General features: G+C 41.4%; 1 protein-coding gene across 2 annotated transcripts; it reads right to left on the minus strand.

The window, feature by feature from the left end:
• Positions 1-13383: 13383 nt before the first annotated feature.
• LOC117415332 (bisphosphoglycerate mutase-like) lies at positions 13384-21601 on the minus strand. Of its 2 annotated transcripts, XM_059026891.1 has the most exons (4): positions 21430-21601; positions 20733-20844; positions 19300-19913; positions 13384-15883 (listed from the first exon to the last, which is right to left on the minus strand). In XM_059026891.1, the coding sequence occupies exons 3-4, from the start codon at positions 19898-19900 to the stop codon at positions 15705-15707; spliced, it is 780 nt and encodes a 259-aa protein (XP_058882874.1). In that variant the 5' UTR covers positions 19901-19913; positions 20733-20844; positions 21430-21601; the 3' UTR covers positions 13384-15704. The 2 variants fall into 2 exon arrangements, with proteins under 2 accessions (XP_058882874.1, XP_033881432.1); XM_034025541.3 differs by lacking the exon at positions 20733-20844 and having other exon boundaries at positions 21430-21600.
• Positions 21602-23013: the final 1412 nt, after the last annotated feature.

The raw sequence follows: 23013 nt of genomic DNA on the forward strand, positions 1-23013 counted from the left end.
ACGATGACCTCAGCCCTCCCACGCTCTTCAGTTATTATGAAGAAATAAACACTTTGTATAGCGTGGGCTGATGAAGAAATAAACACTTTGTAAAGTGTGGGCTGACTCACATATAATAACCAAGCTAAACCATGGGTGTATGTGTTCACTTCATGCCTGTTACTTTAAATCTGACCAATTAACCCTAAAGATGCTGACATTCTGAGGGAAGTTGACTAATATAACTTAGTGATACAATTTAGTAATATAACTTAGTGACACAACTTAATAATATAACTTAATAATATAACTTAATTTTCTCTAAGCATATTGTTATGATAACTTTGTTAACCGCGAAAGATATATATTTAAATATAGCCCTTAAGTTGCTTTTATGACGCTTCAGTATAAACTAAGAAACCAAGGAAGATTGTGACTGCTTGCTCCGGGGATGGGAGTGATGTCAGTGAGCATGTCAGTGAGCAAGGAAGCAGAACAGCTGGACTTTGACAAAGAGCTCCAACACATGGAATAAACTTGAAAAGCAGTGCTTGCTGTAGGGCAGCATGTCCACTATAACAGCTCCTATGATTTAAAACAGCTTTCCACAACCCTGACATTTATTATATTGCTGTCTGCCTCCAATATACAACCACTATCTACAGAACTATTTATAATTTAGACAGTATGCTGAGAAGCGTTCTCATTAACTATTAACCATCCTTACCACTGAAGAGTCCTCACTCCTTCCTCAATAGGAATTCAATAGAATCAGAATGCTGGCCAAACAAGGTAAAGATTGCCTTTGGCGGGGCAGCACAACATCCAGACACATCATGCATTCCTCGGCTTCTCTGCTAACCGCTTAACTCTTTATTCCAGTGCAATAAACAGCATTTTTATGGTAATCCGCCTGTTAACAAATTCACAGGCACATGTGCAACCGCGTGCAATTTGCTCCTTAAGTTCTCATAATTACAGCATCTAATTAAAATGATTGTGTCAAAAAATAAAAACACAGGGTACCTCCGGCGTTGTCAAGCTATTGCTTTGCTTTCACTGCGTTTTAAAACATTGTTTAAAACCGAGACAGATAAATAAGCCACTGTATCCCACAGTTACAGCATTCTGATTCACAATAGCATGACATTCCTTGGCCTCAGTTTACAGCATTCTTCCCCAGTACGCTCTGCTTCATCTACAAAAGCCACTGAGCTAGGTTTTCAAAGCTGTTTACTCCTAATCAGCATTACCGGGGTGAGGGGGGTTTCGGTGTGCCCCCCCCCCCCTTCCTCGAGAACATTTTGGACAATAATTAATCTGATCTAAATTATTAAAATTACAATTTGAATCAATAAAAGAAAACAACATAATTGGTTCATTTAAAATGATTTCATTTACATCTTGAATTAAGAACCCATCAATGAATGGAGTGCACATACCATCACATGCTAATAATGACAAGCTTCAGTTTTTTACTTCAACAGTGATCTTACATAGAAGTTTTATCTTGCGGGTTGTACGATGACTGTTGCGAGTCTGCAGGTTTTAATGTCAATGTGCGGGTCTGATCTGTGAAATGAGGGTCCCTTGGGTGGTCTGTATTGAGCCTGTAAGATTTACAGAATGTAAAAGTATTTCACAGCTAATCATTATCTGGGATTTTACCCAAACGGTACTCAATGCTGGGTCCACTGACATGACTGGCATCTGGACACGAACCGCTACCCATGCGATCCAAAGACGAATGCCTTACCATTCAACTGCACACAAGTTCTGAAGGTTGATTCATGCAGTCAGGGAAGCGCAGGTTTGCATCCTGGCTGTGCCAAGTTGCTTAGCTGGGAATGGCACAGGGAGTGTCCCCTTGGCTCTGGCGCTCCTCGTGGGTTAGGGAGGTACTGTTTCTCCTCATCGCGCTACAGAGGACCCTGCTGGCCAGCAGACACCTGCAGGGCTGGCCTTTGTCCTCCAGGGACCGGTATGATAAAATAAAACCAGATTGTGCACAGTTTACTGTGTGTGTGTGAGTGCTAAAATGAAGCCAGATTAAATTAACATTTTTCTGTTTATTTCTAGTGATTTTTTTTGGAAATCATAATAAATAAAATACGTGTCAGCTGTCAGGGGCACATGGATTTTCTCCAAATGTTTCAGCATGTGCTTATAAGGTAACAGCTGTTTTAAAGTGTGTTTTGGGTCCATGACACACATTTCAAAGACTGAAGGCAGGAGTGTGGGGAATGATGTTATGATAAGGAAGCAAAGCATCATTTCAATACTGTACAAGGAAAACACCTCAAATGTGTAAAATAAATAAATATGGCTTAAAAAATGTGTCTAAAAAAGTCCTGGAATGATTGCCACAATCAATACAATTGAGATGTACCTGTGCTGACCCTGTGCCCACAAAATGAATAAACTAAACTAAACTAAACTAAACTAAACAGACATGACCCGCAATGTCAATACCTATGGCAGCTTCCTGAGCCAGTAACACACTTTCTGGGTCTGCTCTGGTACTCTGGTGCTGGAACTGGCTGCCAGCACTGTGTATTGTTCATAACTGTCATGCCATTGGAGGCATCAATGAAAGAGCTCTCAGAATCTGGCATCCCAGTACGTCAGATAACACTGCAACATGCTGCCCCTAGTAGACATAAGAAATACCACATATATTGATTCTTATCAGCTTTAGAATTGTTCCATTTCAGAAACCACTGCAGTAGTTACGATTCAGAGTAAATAGCTTTGAGAATCTAGCCTGTTTCGTGCTATGTCCATATAGGGTTATTCAGTGCATTGAAGACTGTTATCAAGCAGACCTGCTTAGTTCACTTTCTCATCTGCATTTTAAATGCCTTGCAATCACTGAAAAGGTGACCATCCTTCTGCGGGGAATGCAAAGTCAGAGCTATCAGCAGCAGGACAATGTAAAGCCCGGTCCTGAAGGGCCATTCCACTCCAGGTTTAACAGGTAAAAAGAGATCATGAACGACTTCAGGGTCTGGAATGATGGAAGTTTAATCGGTTCAATTAAACTATTTAGAACAGGGTTGGACCAAAGACCAGGAGTGGGGCTTTGGACACTCCTGATGTTCATGGAAGGGATATGAGGCAAGGAGCCTCCATACCCAGGATTGTGATCCTCTTCACAGCTGACAAATGTTCCTGGAAAGTTCCGTCACTGAACTGCCTTCCCAGTGGGGTGCAATAAAACCGATGAATCAGGAAAGCGCCCGTGCTGTGAACTCCATCAGGAACTCATGCATCCACTACAATCCCTGCTTCTGCTACAGCAATTGCCAAGCTGTGTCGTGGGTAGTGACCTCCGTTTATAACATGAAAATACTGCCTGGCAGGAAGACTCGCACAGCAGGGATTATTTATTCTTTAATATTACAAAGAAACAGAAATCAAGTCAGCAATATGATGCTGTTTCGTGTTGATTGAGGAGCTCATTTGCTAGGGTGTATCGCTCGTTTCCATCCCCATGCGGGGCAGTGTAACTGGGATAGAACAATGGAGGCTTCACCTCCTGCAAAACAAACAGGGCTCCTGGCATCGCCTGCCGAAGCCATCGAGGCTACAGGAGCAGCATTATAAAACAGGGCTGTCCCGAGTAATAGAAAAGCTTCCCACAGTGAAAGCACAGCACAGTGTAACAAAGCACAGTGAAAGCATGGGTAAGCATTGTAAAGGACAGAGATGTTTGGTCAAGCATATTAAAAACCAAACCAAGGTAAACTAACTCTCATTAAAGTTTCTCATAATAAAAGCACAGCAAAGTGGAATAAAACACAGTGAAAGCATGGGGAGGTTTCCCATAGTAAAAGCATAGCAAAGTGGAATAAAGCTAGGATGACCAGATTTCCAGAGTGAAAAACTAAGATTTTCAATTCACTGACGCCGTAGCAACTCTGAAGCTGTTAAAATAACAGTATATAATCAAATGGAAAATGAAACATCGGGTGTGTTTATTGCAGATCGTAACAGCGCATTGAGGGAGGGAGGGAGCAGTTCAGTCTCCATGCCTCAAGCCTGCCCTGGACTGGAGGGAGCACCGTTTCTCTTAGGGGGTGAGGGAGGAAGCAGTTCAGTCTCCATGTCAAGCGTGACCTGGACTGGAGGGAGCACCCTTTCTCTTAGGGGGTGAGGGAGGGAGCAGTTCAGTCTCCATGCCTCAAGCCTGCCCTGGACTGGAGGGAGCACCCTTTCTCTTAGCGGGTGAGGGAGGGAGCAGTTCAGTCTCCAAGGGTATTAGCCCACTGGGCCTCTCACACATATTGTAATGGAAAAGGAATCTGAATCTTTAAAAAGATGAAATCTGGACAGTAATCTTCAGCAACAGGCTGCCAGTGTATGATCACACCAGCACAAGAAGAAAAACAGAGCTGTACCATAATAGGAAAGGGGGTTATTTATAAAACCTTGCGTCTTCAAATGAAGGTTTTTCAAAGCCTCATTTGGTGATGTTCTGTTAAAAATATATATTAAATAACTGACATAAATGTTAACACATGTGGTTTTTATATATTTTTAAAGTGCAATAATTGGAGTCAGCACTTAAGGGGCGAAGGATTGGAATGCCCTGGGATGCAACCCAATCTCACTAGTGTTTCGTTCAGAATAAAAACAGCCGCCGGTTGTCAATCGTGATGGCAAAAAGGGTTTATTTTCTGCTTCTTTCAGGCCTTGCATCATTTTCCGTCTCGGCCGTCACACCTCTTTGACTTTGTATAAGTTTAAAGCCCCCCCTGTGGGCTACTGGAGCTCACATAATCATGTCTAACCTCCAAGTACACCAGAAGAAAAAGTTTCCCATAGGAAAAGCACAGCAAAGTGTAATAAAGCACAGTGAAAGCATGATAAAGCATAGGCAAGCATTGTAAAGAATAGTGAGGTATGGTAAAGCATATTAATAAACATGGCAAACAATGGTAAATGCAGAGTATAACTATTAGTATTTGTTTATTTAGCAGACGCCTTTATCCAAGGCGACTTACAGAGACTAGGGTGTGTGAATTATGCATCAGCTGCAGAGTCACTTACAATTACGTCTCACCCGAAAGACGGAGCACAAGGAGGTTAAGTGACTTGCTCAGGGTCACACAATGAGTCAGTGGCTGAGCTGGGATTTGAACCAGGGACCTTGTGGTTACAAGCCCTTTTCTTTAACCACTGGACCACACAGCCTCTTGTAACTATGGGAAAAGCAACATAAGAAGTTTACAAATGAGAGGAGGCCATTCGGCCCATCTTGCTCGTTTGGTTGTTAGTAGCTTATTGATCCCAGAATCTCATCAAGCAGCTTCTTGAAGGATCCCAGGGTGTCAGCTTCAACAACATTACTGGGGAATTGGTTCCAGACCCTCACAATTCTTTGTGTAAAAAAGTGCCTCCTATTTTCTGTTCTGAATGCCCCTTTATCTAATCTCCATTTGTGTCCTGTCAGTCCTGTTATGCTTGTAAATACATTTATCTTCATTCAAAGCATGTTTATGTGTTTCTGGGGTTAGAATAAAGGTACTGTATATTTATTTATTCAAACAAAAGCCAACTCCTTCTAGGACTACTGAACTAAACTTTGTTAGTCATTAAATATAAACTGGAAGGCTAAGCTACAGAATGATATCACAAAAGTCTACTGGAGGCCATAATAGCAGTACAGCATTTTGATTTTGAAATGTCACATTTTTCAATTGTTTTTTTTTTTTTTTTGTTAAGTATATGGAAAACTACAAAGCGGTGTGTAATTCAATATGTTAACGTAACATTATTCAGCAGGTTTCATTTGACTTTATGAAGCAAAATGAGTTCATTCTATAGGGTGATGCAAAACTTTTGTCCAGAGCTGTATACCCTGGAGGACTGTCAGTGTTCTCAGTCCCTCAGAAAACAGCTGAAGTAAAAGGAAGTGAGGAACAATAAGCTCTGCACAGTTGTCCCATATCGCAGGGTCTGTCCCAATACTTACCGGAGGGACTAAGCGGATCCTTTGTTAAAACTGTAGAGGAAGCGGTCTGCCTGTCAGCTTTTGATAAAAACGCAGGCTGACAGTCAGAGCTTCTGGCAGTCAGGCAGCGTCCTTGCAGTTTATATGATCTGTGAGTGAAACACCCTGGAGATTAGCACTCTCTCCTCCCCTTTCTGTTTGTGGTCACAGGCTGGGCTCCTGACCCTACAGACTGCAGATCCTAAATTGTTGCAGTTTGTCTTGCTTAATCGTCATCTTGCATGTGAAGTTGTTTTCCTCCCCACAAAACAATCTCTTCCATTTTTATTAGCTCTCTTTGTTGTGCAGGAAGCCGGCCACACTGAAGCAATCAGCCAAGGCAATTCCAACTGCGGTTGTGCCTCTCATTCAAGGGAGAATAGTTACAGCAAACTCCCAGTCAAATATTATGATAATCAATTCCAGTCATTAAAAAGAGTAAATGCAGCTGTTGCTGAAACATGTTTTCTGAAACCCCAGCAGTGCTCGATAGGTCATGCATTGGCTTGAGACCCAGAGACTCTGCATGCAGAAACGAAGACTGATTGGAAAGGCTTTGAAATAAAGAACTGACATAGAATTAAAGAGGTTTGGATTAAACAAGGATCAATAAAATCAAAAGAAAACAACAGCATTGGTTCATTTAAAATGATGTCATTTGCAGCTTAAATTAAAAACCCATCAGTGAATGGAGTGTACAGTCACATGCTGATAATGATAACTTCAGTTTTTTTTACATCAAACACTGATCATTAGTTTTATCTTGCAGGTTCTACAATGACTGTCGAGGAAACAGTATTAATGATTTCAACCAAAATATAATAAGGGATGGAGAGAAGACTCCTATTGCACAGCAGTTTCACCATTGCAGGTTTTACTGCGAGCTTGATTAGCCACAGTGTGCACACGTAACAAGCTCAAGTGTGTCTTATTAAACATGTAAAACAAGGAATGGCTCCAACTGCTATGTAATGGGAGTCTTATTTCCACCCCTGTATTATATAAAGCAAAGGCTAACTGTAATAACACAGTGTGAATATTGGTGTCTTTGTATGTTCACTTCCAAAACAAACAAACAAGACCTGACACACACACACAGACACACACACACACTGACACACACACACTCACACACACTCACACAATGACACACTGACACACATCCACACACACACACACACACTGACACACACTCACACAGCACACACCCAAAAAACAACCCTGCATTAATTAGCGATTAAACCATTTCAAACAGCCCTGCCTTGTAAGTACATAATTCCTTTTCTATAAACCCTACCACAGAATGATTTAAACATTGAAGTTAATTTACACCCCGGGGAGAGGGGGGCTTCCTTCTCCAAACCAAGCTCAGCAAGGCGCCACACGCTGTACCCAATCGCACCAGTGAAGCTAGAAAGGCGTTGATCTCCGTCTGCACATCGTTCTCAAGGTGCAAGGCTCCAAACTCAGGGTTTCATTTGCAAACAAAAAGGTAGTGGATCTTATACACCTAGTGATCTTTTTTTTTGGTTATGTATATAGAGTTCTTGTTTGCAATAAAAACTTTTTTTTTTTATACGGTTCATCATTGGAAAACTGTATAATTCTCTGCTGTCAGACAGAAACTCACAGCACTCGGCATTGCGATCTTTACAGTCTCATTAACTGGCCCTCCCTACATACAAGGCGACCTACAGTAGCGGCCTGTGTGACAGGTGTGTCCGTGTACCTGCTAAGTTGCTACTGAGTGTGATGTTTTATGTTTTATGATTGAGGATGTGTTTTTGTACTCGTTATTTCTTGTGTTTGATGTTGTTTGCAGTGGGGGTCTGAGCCTCCTGCCAGCTCGTCACTGTAAATGAGGATTTCTTCTCAAATCAATCATCTGGATAAATGAAGGTTCTGATCCATTGATTGAAAACACAATGGATCAGAGTTAGCTATTACTATTATTATCCAGGGCGACTTACAATTGTTAAAAGATATCACATTATATTTACATACAATTACATTATTTTTTACACATTATTTTTACATACAATTACCCATTTATACAGGTGGGTTTTTACTGGAGCAAGCTAGGTAAAGTACCTTGCTCAAGAGTACAGCAGCAGTGTCCTCCACCTGGGACTGAACCCATGACCCTCCGGTCAAGAGTCCAGAGCCCTAACCACTACTCCAAACTGCTAGACCTGCAACCCTTCACTATAATGAAGAGCAACAATCCATGGACTTACTGTAATTGCTTGAGTTTAATAATAATAATAATAATAATAATAATAATAATAATAATAATAATAATAATAATACTCTCCACAAGGTGCTGGAAGGTGTCGCTAGGGATGTTGAGAGATTCAGTCATGAATATTTCACGCAGGCAGAAGATTATGATGACGAATTGGGATGCCTGAAGTTCCCCTCTACAGGACAATACCTTCTTTCCAACTTCTCTAGGTACACTTTACATATGGTTTGCTTTGAGAAAACTGCCCCCCTGCTCGCTCCACACTGCCCCCTGGTGCCGGGGTATAGCAGCGCTGCATTGTTGGAGCTCTGCTCTGGTTGCCATACAGCCAGCTGAGTGAGCCTGGCAGCAGAGGATGTGATTCTCTCCCTCCCTTCCTTTAGCTGGTTTCCTGAGAGAGGGAGAGAGGCCCCCTCCCTCCACACACCCTCAGCACTGAGACCTGGAGCAGGGCCATCGATCTGATCTGAACAGGACTGAGCCCTTGAGAGGAGCACGAGCAGTACCCAAGAACACAGAGAGTTCCCCTAAGGGTTACCACCCACAATGTTATACAGGATAACGTTTCACCTACAAGCTGCTTTGTATGGGGGGACATTTAGCTGACAGAAAGTGTTCGAGCAAAATAAAAATTCATGAAATAAACAGAGTGTGTCGATCCATTTAATCTGCTGCATACTTTTTTTTGCTGTGTTTATTGAATGTATTCATATATTTTTTGTTAAAAATTTTTTCCTACCTCTGCATTAACTGAACAGAACAAAGGTGGTATCTTTTACATCCACTAGGGACGTGGTGTTGCACGGGGGGCGGGTTAATGGTGACACGTGGCAGCAGCTGGACTTAACTCTTTAGGTACAAGGGAAATACGTGTCTCACAAATCAAAACAATACTAACTTTCTTATTTTTGCAACAAGGTGCACACAACAGGGTTTAAAATGTGTTGACAGGTTGGATCTGGCTGTCCAAATTGTCAGTTTCCTTAGGTCCGTTATGTAATCATTTTACAATAACAGATTTGAGGAGGTGATGCTGTTTATTAACTGTGATACACAAGCGCCAGCTTTCTAACCCTCAAGGCCACTCTGAAGAAGAGGCTTTTGAGGTTTAGTGTTTGCATAGCCCACTGAGTAAACAGTATCGACTCTTCAGAGCCACTGTCGCTATTACCGTAATGAACAGGGCAAAAACATCTCCTTCAGTAATCTAGGAATTCCTAATCCGAGGAGGTTATGATGAGGTTGTATAGTGCACTGGTGAGACCACACTTGGAATGCTGTGTCCAGTTCTGGAGACATTGTGACCCTGGAGAGAGTCCAAAGCAGGGCTTAAAGGATGGAGCTACGAAGACAGGCTGAAAGAACTGAATCTATTTAGCATGGAACAAAAAAGAATCAGGAGGGGCATGACTGAAGTCTTTAAAATCTTGACAGCAAACCAGGACCAATACTTTAAGCACAGCACAGAAACCAAGAGCAGAAGACCCAGCTGGAAATTAACAGAAGACTTAGGACAGGAGACACTTACCTAGTCATGTTGCTAAAGGAGACTTCTTCACACAGAGAGTGGTGAGGGGATGGAATGGGTTACCTAGCCATGTTGCTGAAGGAGACACTTCTTCACACAGAGAGTGGTGAGGGGATGGAATGGGTTACCTAGTCATGTTGTTGAAGGAGACTCTTCTTCACACAGAGAGTGGTGAGGGGATGGAATGGGTTACCTAGTCATGTTACTGAAGGAGACACTTCACACAGAGAGTGGTGAGGGGATGGAATGGGTTACCTAGTCATGTTGCTGAAGGAGACACTTATTCACACAGAGAGTGGTGAGGGAATGGAATGGGTTACCTAGTCATGTTGCTGAAGGAGACTCTTCTTCACACAGAAAGTGGTGAGGGAATGGAATGGGTTACATTGTCATGTCATTGATGCAGAATCACTGGGATCCTTTAAGACCCAACTTGAAAATTCTGAGACCAATCAGCTGCTCGGAACCGGACGAGTGCTGATGGGCCGAACAGCCTCCTCTCTTTCAGGAAGTTTGTTATGTTCGCACATCCTCATATTCTTATGAATTTTGATTCTTGCTGTGAGCATAGTTCTGGATTGTAATGCTGCTAGGCTGCAGGAGGCTGTTTACACTTCTTTGCTGTTTATTTGCACCAAGCGCTAGGGAACTATCTCCCAGTCAACAGGAAGCATCCGTCTAAACTGTGAAATATGTTGTTAGGCAGGCCAGCAGCACACGCCTCCTCACAGGGTCAAATCAGGAGGCTGTTTGTTTTTATAAGAATTTTGGAATGCAGGCATGTTTTTTAAGCTTTTTTTGAAGTATTTGGCGCATTTTGGAGTCTTCACAGATTAGGGTTCTTTGTGTATTTGAGTCACACACAGGCTTTTCTGGGGTATTTCCTCAAACACAGTATGTACTCCATATTGTCATTAGAGCAATTGTTTTCTGTAATGAAAAAAACACCATTTACAAGTTTAAAACAAATTCGAAACAGTGTAAGATTACTTGCAAGCACTTAGATGAAGTAGCTAAGTTGTTTCTCCCTTGCTTTTCCCATGGTTATACTCTGCATTTCTCAGCTTCCCCTGGTTTGCCATGTCTATTAATATGCTTTGACTTTGCTATTCTTTATCATGCATCCACTGTGCTGTATTACACTTTGCAATGCTCTTACAATGGGAAACTTTTACAAGGGGTAGTTTACCATGTTTTTTTTGTTTTTTTTTAATATGCTTTATTATACCTCTCTGTGCTTTATTGTGCCTTATTACACTTTTCTATGCTTTGGGAAACTTTTACAAGGACTGTACTACAATCTATTTGCAAAACCACTTGTGTGTCTTTCAAAACAACACTCTGCTTCCGCAGGGTAGTTTTCATTCTATAAGTCAATAAGCTGCTGGAAATGCTGTCCCCTTCCCACAGGAATCGGATTGTGAGCGTGCACACATGGGAACCACACTGTACTGCTCTGCACAGCTGGGTCTTCAAACATTCACTACAGAAAGAAAGTCTTACTATATATTGGGGTTTAACATGAGCACAGCAGCCCAGATGTTTAAGTGATCTTTCATGTTATGCTGGTGCGATTTTGTTTCACGTATCCACATTCCTTCTGCAGCACCAACACGTCTTCTCTCTAATAGGAAGAACATGCAGATTTGGCGCCTCCTACTGGTCGTATGCAAAATGCCACGCTCTGTCGGCAATTAAGACTGAATTAGCTTTATGTTTGAAAATCAATGAAAACTAGATGGTAACTTTACAAGTAAAGTTGTGGGGCTTGCTTTATTGGGAAAGTGGTCAAAGATGCTGATTTGTGTCAAAAGTCACATTGTTTACTAATTGTCCCATGCTTAGAATGTGCTATAATTTGAAATTTCTCAAAGTTCTATGACAGTTAATTCAACATTGGGAAGTAGCCTACTGAAAGAAGTTGATGCGGTTACTAAAACAGCTGTACCTCTTGATTGGTAGACGCCATTCCTGTTTTGATTTCATATTTGAATAGTTGAGAAGTAGAGGAAGATTTCATTTGCTCTAAGTAGTTGTCTAACTTGTTGGGAAAGCGATCAAAACGGCAGTTGTTTATAAAAAGTTAAGAGAAAATTGAGTTGGTGCGGTTACTAAAACAGCTGTACCTCTTGATTGTTAAAAGTTATTTCTGTTTTGATTTCATATTTGAATAGCAGAGAAGTAGAGGAAGATGTCATACCCTCTAACTTTCTGTCTAGCTTGTTAAGAAAGTGGTCAAAATTTCAGTTGTTTACAAAAAGTTAGAGAAAATTTAGTTGATGCAGTTACTAAAACAGCTGTACCTCTTGATTGGTATTTCTGTTTTGATTTCAGATTTGAATAGCAGAGAAGTAGAGGAAGATTCCATATACTCTAACTTTTTGTCTTACTTGTTGGGAAAGTGGTCAAAGTAGCTGATTTGTGTCAAAAGTTACATCGTTTACAGTAAACAGAATGTTGGAAGTCTGGGAGTTTTAAAACAATGAGGAGCTTTAGAATGTTGAAAAAAGTCCCATTAAAGTGAATGAAGATGGACAAAAAAAGTTGTATACAAGCACACTACTCCAGACCGGTCTACACATTTTAAAGTTTGAACAGCGTTTGTAGCTTAAACGGTGCAAGAGGAGTAGCGTGCCAAAAATAATAATAAGAAGAAGTAGTATGTTGAAGATTTAAAGTGGGGACTACTAATTAACCCCACTAATTAACTGATCAGTTAAGGGTTTGTCAAAATTCCAGTACATATGTTCCGGTGTATAGATGTATCCCTCATAAAACTGAATCATGGTATTCTTGCAGTGTTACCATGCCTCTACCAGTTTACCCTGGTGTGCTATGCTTTTTAATATGCTGCACCATACCACTCCGTGCTTTACAATGCTTACCTATGCTTAACCATGCTAACACTGTGCTTTATTGCACTTTGATGTGTTTTACAATGAAAAACTATAAGAAGGGTTAGTTTACCATTATTTGTGTTTTTAAATATTCTTTACCACACCTCTCTTTGAGTTACAATGCTTCTCTGTGCTTTACCACACCTCTCTTTGATTTACAATGCTTCCCTATACTTTACGATACCTCTCTGTGCTTTATAATGCTTCCCTATGCTTTACCATACCTCTCTGTGCTTTACAATGCTTCCCTATGCTTTACCATACCTCTCTGTGCTTTACAATGCTTCCCTATGCTTTACCATACCTCTGTGCTTTACAATGCTTCCCTATGCTTTACCATACCTCTCTGTGCTTTACAATGCTTCCCTATGCTTTACCATACCTCTCTGTGCTTTACAATGCTTCCCTATGCTTTACCAGACCTCTCTGTGCTTTACAATGCTTCCCTATGCTTTACCAGACCTCTTTGTGCTTTACAATGCTTCCCTATGCTTTACCATGCTTTCACTGTACCATATTACACTTTTATAAGGGATCCCTTGTATAAAACATACAGCAGTTCTACAGTTTATTAAAAAAAGTAAAAAAAGTAGTTCATTTTTGGGACTCGTAATAAGTTAGTAAGTTGTTTGTAGGACGTATCTTATTGATACGAGACGTCAAGATTAGCAGCACCCTACACACCACGTACTAAACTTAAAAGACCAGGAACCCCAATAAACAAAAAGCACAACACATGGAAGAGGCATCAACAGGTCTTGCTTTAATACAATGATCATAACAATACGGTACTTAGACAGCAAGGACATTTTTACCTGTATCGACAAACAAAGTGCACACTCCTATACTCTCTCTCTCTCTATATATATATATATATATATTAAAACCTCATCTAGTATTGCCAGAGTCCAATGTATCTACATGCCTACTACAATTCCTTAAAGATTACATCATAACCAGAGGCACATGAATACATTTATTAAAAAACACTGATGTTAGCATAAAAAAATAACACTCCACAAAATATTACCTTTGTTTCCTCGCAGGTTTTGTAACAAGCTGGTGCATGTTGTATAAATTACACAGCGACACAGACGTGGTTTTGAATGAAAAGTTGAGTACCTTGGGAACCCATTCTGATACAAATATAGCTGTCAGAATAACAAACACAGGAAAAAGGAAAAATCAATATTTTTATTTGTTTGCATCTTTGTTTTGCTTTCCTAAGCTTCAGCCGAGCTTGCGGATTGTGCTCATAACCACCCCCTGCTGCAAGTGAATACAATGAGCTTTACGGAAATCTGTGTGCATGTGGCTGAAGCTACCTTTCGGGCGTGGAAACAAACTGGCAAGCCAACAAGGTATGTTTTCTGAGAATGCCTGGGCTATGCAATGGAAGAATGTGGCAATCAGTCAGCCAGGATCCAGTCAGGAGAAACAGATCTTGATCACGCTGCTACATGCAGCAGTAGGAGGTTAAAGTGGGCATGACACCTTCATGTCTGGGTATAGCTTATAATGCAAAGAAAATATAAAAAATCAAAAAAACAAAATGGGATGGTCTTTGTTCCCAAAGCATTTTTGTAAAACTTTTTATAATTAAAAAAAAAAAAAAAAAAAGTAATTTTCTCTTTAGTTTCAGCTTATTGTAGGAGGTACCAACTTTCTTGAAAGTGTTCAAATTAGAAGGCAACAGCACTCTTCACATTGCTTGGTTTAGGTGTGTTAAATTGAAAATGTCCCCACATAAAACCATAACACTGCATATAATATTGTACTTCAATGACTCCGTGTCCTGCAATTAAATAAACCACCTTTCTATCTTCAGAAATATACATAACATACAGTAAGACTTAGTGAACGACAATATACACAACTTAGCTCTGGACAACTTTGCTTTTTTTAGTAGCTTTTAAATTAAAATTAAACAAAGAAGCAATGGCTTCTGGTTTTGTAATTTCTTAAAAGTTTGTAAAACATATTTTATTGTGTCTTAAATTAGGTTACAAGTTAAAATAGCAAAAGCAATGATCAACAATGACAAAAACCTTGAACACTGGACTCCAACATGAATTCCAGCAACTAATGTAAGGCGAGTCTTATATCTTCGTATAGGGGCACGTTTCTGAATATTCAAACAAAGATTGCTAGAAATCAAATTCAAACCAAGCATGTTTTTGTTTTGACACTCTCCTGACTTCTAAAAGTTAGAATTGCATTGAAATCGTAAGCACTGGCACAATCTCGCTCATGCCACTTCCACCTGATCAGGGGTCTCGACAGATCACCTCACACAACTTGCTTCAAATATGTGAAAAAGTACCACATTCATCCTCGGATTACTATCCAACCATATATATATACACATACCGAGAATCAAAAGAAACTTATCACTATTATAACACATTTATTTTCGAAAACAAATAAGGTAAATAAATTATGGACATTGACGAAATGTTTTTGGTTTCTTTTTAATCACTCGATCAATCATCCTTGACCATGACACGCTTGAGTGACTATGACTGAAGCATATGCAATTAATCACCTAATTAGTGAGGCAGTTGATTGGACACTGGATATGGAGTGATTTCAGCTGTTGAACTGCAAGCTTGAATAAAAGCAATACAGGAAATCACAGAAAGAAAACCATATGCCCCATCTGTCAAGAGAGAAACGCATGTTGGAGGCTGGACTAGGGCAGCGTACTGTGGCTCGCCGTCTTGGGTGCTCACAGCCAGCAATTTCAAACCTGGCGAGACGGTATAATCAGACACACTCTGTCAATGACAGGCCACAAACTGGGAGACCAAGAGTCACAACACCTGTCCAAGATCGACAGATAATTTTGCAGCATCTTCGTGTTTTGAATTGTTAATCAGCACAATAAAAAGTCACTGCACCTGCTCTAAAACAGAGTTTGTCATTTTTCAATCACATCTAGTGAATTTTATCCAAATATAAGTGATAAGTTTCTTTTGATGCTCAGTGTATATATATATTAATGTAACAGCAGAAAGAAACCCTGTCTCTATGAAGCTGTGTTCTGGAAGCAGCAGGGTTCTATTGGGCTGGGACCAAGACCTTTCCTTGATCCTCCACTCTCTTAATTGCTGCCTGAATCGCCCCCTCGTCCCCCAGCAGCTGGTGAGGCTTGGTGGGGCGCAGGTTCTCATCTAGTTCCAGTGCAACAGGCACCCCGGTGGGCAGGGTAAGGCTGGCAATCTCCTCATCTGAGATACCTAGACAAAATAAACAGGAGACTCAGTAAAGAGACGCACCCCAGCTTTATATTTCACTTCACACCGGTGAATCTTACCCAATACCAATTAGCATCAATTCGTAAGATCTCAGATTTCCTTACGTGACAAATGCACACGTAATGGTAAATGTGTACAGGCGCTCCTCGACTTACCCTGCTTCGACTTTACTATATTGATATGGCATTTACGACACGGCGAGACACGAGCCATGCGTCATGAATTTAGAATTTAGAATTTATTTGCCCTTAACAATGTCTGATAAGAGCAATGGACTCATAACGAAAGCGAAGCTGTGAACTCTGTCACATGATGAGGGGCTTAACTTCAGGCGATCGTATTTCCGGCTAGGATTATGGCATACACACACTGAATACGCCATTGGAAGCCCAGAGTCTGTACTTTTAAACAAGCCAGGTAATATGCTTGTAACCAACGGGGCTCCAGCTCATTTTTGTAAAACTATATTATCTGGCCAAAGAGTCAGGAATGTAACCCCAATTTATAATGGGAACATGTGCTTCAACTTCCGACGCTTCGACTTACAACACGACTTTCTGGAACTAATTGTGTCCTAAGTACGAGGACTGCCTGTATTTGTTTTTGTTTTTTTTACTCTACATGTTTCACACCGATGTCACACGATGAGGGCAGTGACACTGAAAGCAGAGGCTGCTTATTGAGGACAGCCGCAGCTAGAGGACTCTCCTTCTCACCAACCAACCGCTGCGTTTCTTGTGTCTCACATTTTAGTTAAAGTGTGTGTGCGTGTCTGGGGAGGGGGGGTGTTCTGCCTCAACAACATAGCACATTCCATACCCTCACCTCTAATGGGGTCATCAAACTCCTTAAAAGTCAACCACAATCGCTGCTTCCATCTAAAGACAGAGCCCAGAACCAGAGGACACATTTGGAAGTGCAGTAGATACAGAGGCACACAGAGCAGGGTGTACAGAATGGGTTATCATCGGGAACATAAGAAAGTTTACAAACGAGAGGAGGCCACTCGGCCCATCTTGCTCGTTTGGCTGTTAGTAGCTTATTGATCCCAGAATCTCATCAAGCAGCTTCTTCAAGGATCCCAGGGTGTCAGCTTCAACAACATTATTGGGGAGTATAAGAACATAAAGTCTAGTCGAGGGTAACCGCGGGTAAACTGAGGTATACAGTATATATGAGGAATATGGAGCTTACCCACTTCTCATTTAAAGAATACAGCGTTTACTCACTCCTACTCACCTGTGATAAGCAAATCCTGCCTACACCAAGAGTTAAAGCCGAGGCATGTTCCAGTTTATTATATAAACTGACTTGTGCATTTAATGCTGTGCGTGAATCTCTTCTGATTAACCTTTAACCCACAATCCTGCACTGCCTCCACACGTGCGTGTAATCTAGAGGCATCTCTGCACAAGCTCAGTGCCTGCTATGCCACTGCCTGGCCTGGAACACCAAACAGGATAGTTTACCCACTTGTGTTTTTTACCACTACACCATGGGGTACCATTAACCCATGCTGTTACTGCTGCTGATTCTCTGGGATCCTAAAGGTGGTTCTGGGATCAATTCGCTGACAGAAAACAGACAAGTGCCGATCGGAAACAATCCGCAATTATGCTTTTATGTTCTAATGTAAAAAATATTCGTTTTGGGGTTACAATTATGGAGAAGTACTAAAACAAACTGAGGAGACTGTAGGGAAACGCCTACTGAAATACAAAATCTGCTCAGTAAGCGAATGAATCCTTATACTGGTCAAGCAATCAGCATGCTAGGTAACCCTGAGCACATATTGTACTATATACAGGACGGGACCTCTTACTGTAAAATGTCAGGGCAGATACTGTTACAGGGCACATACTGTAACACAAACTGTCTGCCCTTTCTGTCTGAGTGTATGTGCCAAATCAAAACCAGGGCTACTGCTCGGTCTAACCAATCCCTTAATAGACGGGAGTAAATGTTAGTTCAATGCCAGGCAGATTGCTGGTGACTGACTTGCCTTTTGTAATTGTGCTGGCATTAATAACAGGCTGCAATACACAAAACTACTGAAAATACAATACATATAAAATATGGTAAATCCAGTGGGGCAGCAATGGGCTTAGACTGGCATACTGAACTCTCTCAAAGCAGGATTAGTGCTGAACCCCCAAAGCAAGCATGCAATTAGTGCCTTGACGTGAATGTTCTGAGTTCTAACCATGTAACACCCATAACAAGTATTAAACAAGCAGTCACAGGACTGTGCAGAAAACCTGACTGTAGCCCCCCCATTTAACTGAAGCCCATTTAACACTATAGGTTTACTTCCTGTCTGTGTTACAGATAAGAGGAACCCACTTGAGGCACACACTCCCAGCTCAATACTAGGGGTGTAACGACACCCTAATGCCATGACAGGACACGTGTCGCGATGCACGCGATGGTCCTGATGGGCTACTTGTCTGATGCATAATAAGATCAAATGATCACTGCATGCCGGACTACTTTGATAAAAGACAAAAATGAAAAGAGACCACCCAACTGTAACTATAAAGCAAACTTATTCTTGATTCAATAATCACTCGGTTATGTTATGCTTATGGACTTGTATTGAGATACAAACAATGCATACTTCTATTACAATAAGACAATGACACAATGAATCGTTACACCCCGACTCCATACTGCCCACAGAAAGCTATGCAGGTACGTCAGCTTGCTGTATTGTGCCTGCAGGACAAATTCCTCCGAAAGAAAACTAAAGGAATCAGGAAAACACATACCTAAATACAGTTCTGCTAATGATAGCTAAGAAACTGTTTCACAATACTGCCTTGCAAGGATACAGGGGTCGTCCAACAGCAAGAGTACTGCTGTGATTGGAAAAACGGGGAAGCAGAAACTGAGGATGGTTCATCACCACATGTTTAAATAGCTAAAGTGCTGTATAACAGGATTGTTTCCATGGCTTGCATTTGCTATGATAAATATTTCCAATACATTCAATGTTACCTCGGGTCACCGCGTTATAAACACAGACACAAGATGATGCTAGCGAAGTGCCAGCTCTGGCAAAGGCTAAAATATCAAACACTGTTTCAAATTAGATGCCATGTAAACCCAGTTTCCCCTATTCCAGGCTTTAATACAAGCTTGATTAGCCACAGTGTACAGGTAACAAGCTCAGGTGTGTCTTATTAAAAACTCATAGCAAAACCAGGAATGGATCAGACTTCTATGCAATGGGAGTCATTTCTATCCCTGCTTCAATCAAGACCCCCCCGCCACACCCAGCTAAAAAAAATGTAATTCTGTAATTCCCTCAACCTAATGTCCTAGCTCATTTCTTAAGCCCTGGGATTAGGCAGGATTGAGTCGAGTCTCTTCCAGACAAGCGTACGTCAGCACTGTACCTTCCAGGTGCTTCAGCAGAGCCCGGGTGCTGTTCCCGTGTGCCGAGATGAGCACCCTCCTCCCTTTCCTGATCTCCGGAGCGATCACCTCCTCCCAGTAGGGCAGGAGCCTGTCCAGCACCTCCTTCAGGCTCTCCGTCCGGGGCAGCTTGTCCTTGGGCAGGTCACAGGTCTCGTACCGCCGGTCGTTGTAGATCTCAAAAAAGTAAGGGTGCGATTGGTCGATGGGCGGCGGCATGACCCCGTAGCTCCTCCTCCAGATCTTAACCTGCTCCTCGCCGTGGTTCAGAGCCATCTCTGCCCTGTTGAGCCCGATGAGGGCGCCATAGTGCCGCTCGTTCAACCTCCAGGACTTCTCCACTGGCACCCACTCCTGACCCATGGCCCCCAGAACCAGCCAGGCAGTCTGGATGGAGCGGCTCAGGATGGAGGTGAAGACCAGGTCGAACTCGTAGCCCAGGTCCTTCAGCAGCTTCCCGCAGTCCTGGGCCTCCTTCACCCCAGCGCAGCTCAGCTTCTGATCCACCCAGCTGCAAAAGCGGTTCTCCTTGTTCCACGCCCCCTCCCCATGCCTCAGCAGAACTAGCTTGCATTTCGCCATGCTGGCAGGCACCCTGTTGAAATATAAACAAGACGAAAGCAGTTTGTCAGGAGCAGGCGCGTCCCCCACCACGGCTGTCAGTGCAAAGTGTGCGGGTGATGCATGGATACAGCAATACCTCTGACTGTTTGATTACTATTGGTGGGTAATCCTGTGCACTGTTTTCAACTGTGCATCCGGACTGATTTCAAGTTCTTGTGCTACTGAGTTCAGCTGTGTTGAAATTGAACAGAATAATGACAAAATTGCAGCTACTGTAGCACATGTAGACAATTTCAATAAAAACAGATGGCTTTTGCTTTGTTGCATCTTGGATCTGATTAGCTCCTGTCTGCAAACTGACCACTGCCATTGGTATTTTGTGGGGAATTATGCATAGTTTTAAAAACTTTTAGTATATTCCAGTAATGCACCAATGCTTAGCTCAGTTTACTACTGAATCTACAAATTTAGCTTCATTTTCACTTTTACATTATTTTGGTGAAATGCTTATTTTGTCGATGAATTGGCTGTTTTGAAAAATGATACATCGTTTTTAAGCCAGACAGTTTAAAAAAATGTTTTGCTACCTGCACTATAGCTAGCTAACGTGTTAGTTATAGAAGCGTGGCTGTATTTTCACAAGGCAGTGCAGGTGTGATGGGATCCACGGTCAACCAGAAAGAAAATACAACATATCAGCGCAATGGTGGCCATCGGGTGCTTTGAAACTTTCTTTTCAATTCTCTAAAACTTCTGGGGAAAAGGTTTCATCGTCTTATTGGCCTCACTAATAAATAAATAAAAATGTTTTTAAAAAGAGTAGTACAGGTAGTTTACGATCTCATTTGACCTGTTAAACCGGGAGTGTATGAATAGCCCTCCAGGGCTGTGATTGGACGCTCAGTGCAGAATGGCTCCAGTCTTTCCTGCTGAGTGTTGGGAACGTTTATTCTCATGCATTTCTATGAAGAAATATGAAACACAAAATCTACTTTACAGTACCAGCTACGTGCGGACAGTGCCCAGCTATAGACATGACACAAAATATATGAATAATAATAATAATAATAATAATAATAATAATAATAATAATAATAATAATAATTATTATTATTATTATAAGTTTTGAATCCCCCACTGCCCACAAACTACACACCTGTCACAAGCACAAAACGAATTGGTTACATTATTAATTTACAGGTCTGGCAATTACACAGCGAAGAGGGCGTAATGAATTAATATATTCAGCGGATCTGCTACCACTGTATTATTAGCAATATCATTGTTGTCAGTCTACTTCTGCTTTTTCGCTCACGTGTAAAAAAAACTCCGCCAATAAATAGATTTTTTTTAGCCCTGGTTCACCTTTCCTTTTTTTTGTCGGCTGCCTTTCCGCACTGCGGCGGTTGATTAAAGTCTTGCCTACAACTGTATTATTATTGCAATAAATAACCTGAGAAAATAAGAATGAGACGTAATTGGTCTGAATTCGAAAGTATAAAACTGGTTTCGCTTTGAATTTCAACTGCTGCTATATTGTCACTCACCCTTCTCGTGCTTCCCGTATTTGGTGCGGTCTTGGTTTTGTTGTAAACACTAGAAACCGTGCCCAGCGTTGCGAAGTGATTGACACGGTGCCTGGCCAATAGAGACAACGGTACGGACAGTACGGAACGTGCCGCTTCAGTGGAAGGCGGAACTAGTACACTGTGTGTGTGTGTGTGTGTGTGTGTGTGTGTGTGTGTGTGTGTGTGTGTGTGTGTGTGTGTGTGTGTGTGTGTGTGTGTGTGTGTGTGTGTGTGTGTGTGTTTGGAGGGGGGTGAGGCAGCTAGACAAAAAAATGAAACCACCTGCTATATGAAGCATAAAATGGTTCGTTCCTTCCTGATTTGAGTGTCATTTTGTCCTAGAATCTAATTGGTTCTTTGACATTATTAATTAAGGCTTTGTTACCTGATGCATGCAGAACTGTGATATTTTGACTTTTTGGTTTCTGGACGATAAAGGCAAAAACTATCTGGGATACAGGGTTCATGTTCGGTAGCTAACTGTAAATTTGTAGGCACAAGGAAAGACAACCCTTTAGATTTCTACAATACTAAGTGAATGGTTTAGTATTTCAGATGTGTGTGATTCTGCTGAATATTATCACACCGTGAACCAAATTTTTTTGGTTCCTGGGTAGTAAGTGTTATTTCCTAATTGCTTATGCCTCAAAAGTATAGACAATGGCTATTATTCCCCACAAACTTTGCTTTTGTGACCAGGACAGTGATATTTTGAAATTTACCTATTTTCCAGAACATTCCAGATAGATTCAGTGCTGAGTAAACTTGGAGTAACTTCTAGAACTTTCTAGAACTTTCCAGCAATATAAATAGTAGTATAAATACAGGGGCCTTAAGCCCACCAGTTCAGTTTAGTTCCAGCTGCCTAAGTGGATACATATCTGCATTTTTCTGAGATGGCATCAAGAGGCTGCAAGCATCCGGCAGACGCATTTTGCTATGTCTGCGGCCATTTTATCAAGACAAGAGCGAAAAAGTACTCCATGGAAGCATCTGCTAAGATGTGTGAGGCCTACAAGGCATATTTCGGCATGCCTGTCGGGGATCAAGACAAACCCTGGGCACCTCATTTCACCTGCGAGCACTGCAAAAAAACTCTGGAAGGTAAGATGGACAATTGTTGCTCGGAATTTTATGTTATAAAATTTGTTAAAATTTTTAAAATTGTGAAAGTTTTTAATTTTAAAATGTTTTACAATTTTCAATGTTATTGAAAAAATATATCATATATGAAAAATGTTGCGAGAATCTCTTACACATTAGTCATGTAAATGTATTTTTGTAGGATGGTACAGAGGGGAAAAGAGAGTCATGAAGTTCGCTATCCCAAGAATTTGGCGGGAACCCACTGACCACTCAAGCAACTGCTACTTCTGCATGGTGGACCCTTCCAAGCGGACCGAGTTCTCTGTGGGGAGGAACAACGTCAAGTTGGAGCCACTGGTGGACCCCCGGAAGGTGCTGATGCCACCACTGCACATCAAATTGGGCCTTATGAAACAATTTGTCAGAGCTCTAGATAAGGAGTCGGCAGCCTTCAAGTACCTTCAAGACTTCTTCCCT

The sequence above is a fragment of the Acipenser ruthenus genome, chromosome 7, assembly GCF_902713425.1.
Source record: "Acipenser ruthenus chromosome 7, fAciRut3.2 maternal haplotype, whole genome shotgun sequence".
NCBI lineage: Eukaryota > Metazoa > Chordata > Actinopteri > Acipenseriformes > Acipenseridae > Acipenser > Acipenser ruthenus.

Excerpts from the sequence above, each read along its gene's own strand:
- LOC117415332 (XM_059026891.1), bottom strand. The coding sequence starts at position 19,900 with ATGGCGAAATGCAAGCTAGTTCTGCTGAGGCATGGGGAGGGGGCGTGG. Across the intron at positions 15,884-19,299 it reads TCTGCTGAAGCACCTGGAAG|GTATCTCAGATGAGGAGATT; the intron begins GTACAGTGCTGA and ends TATTTTGTCTAG.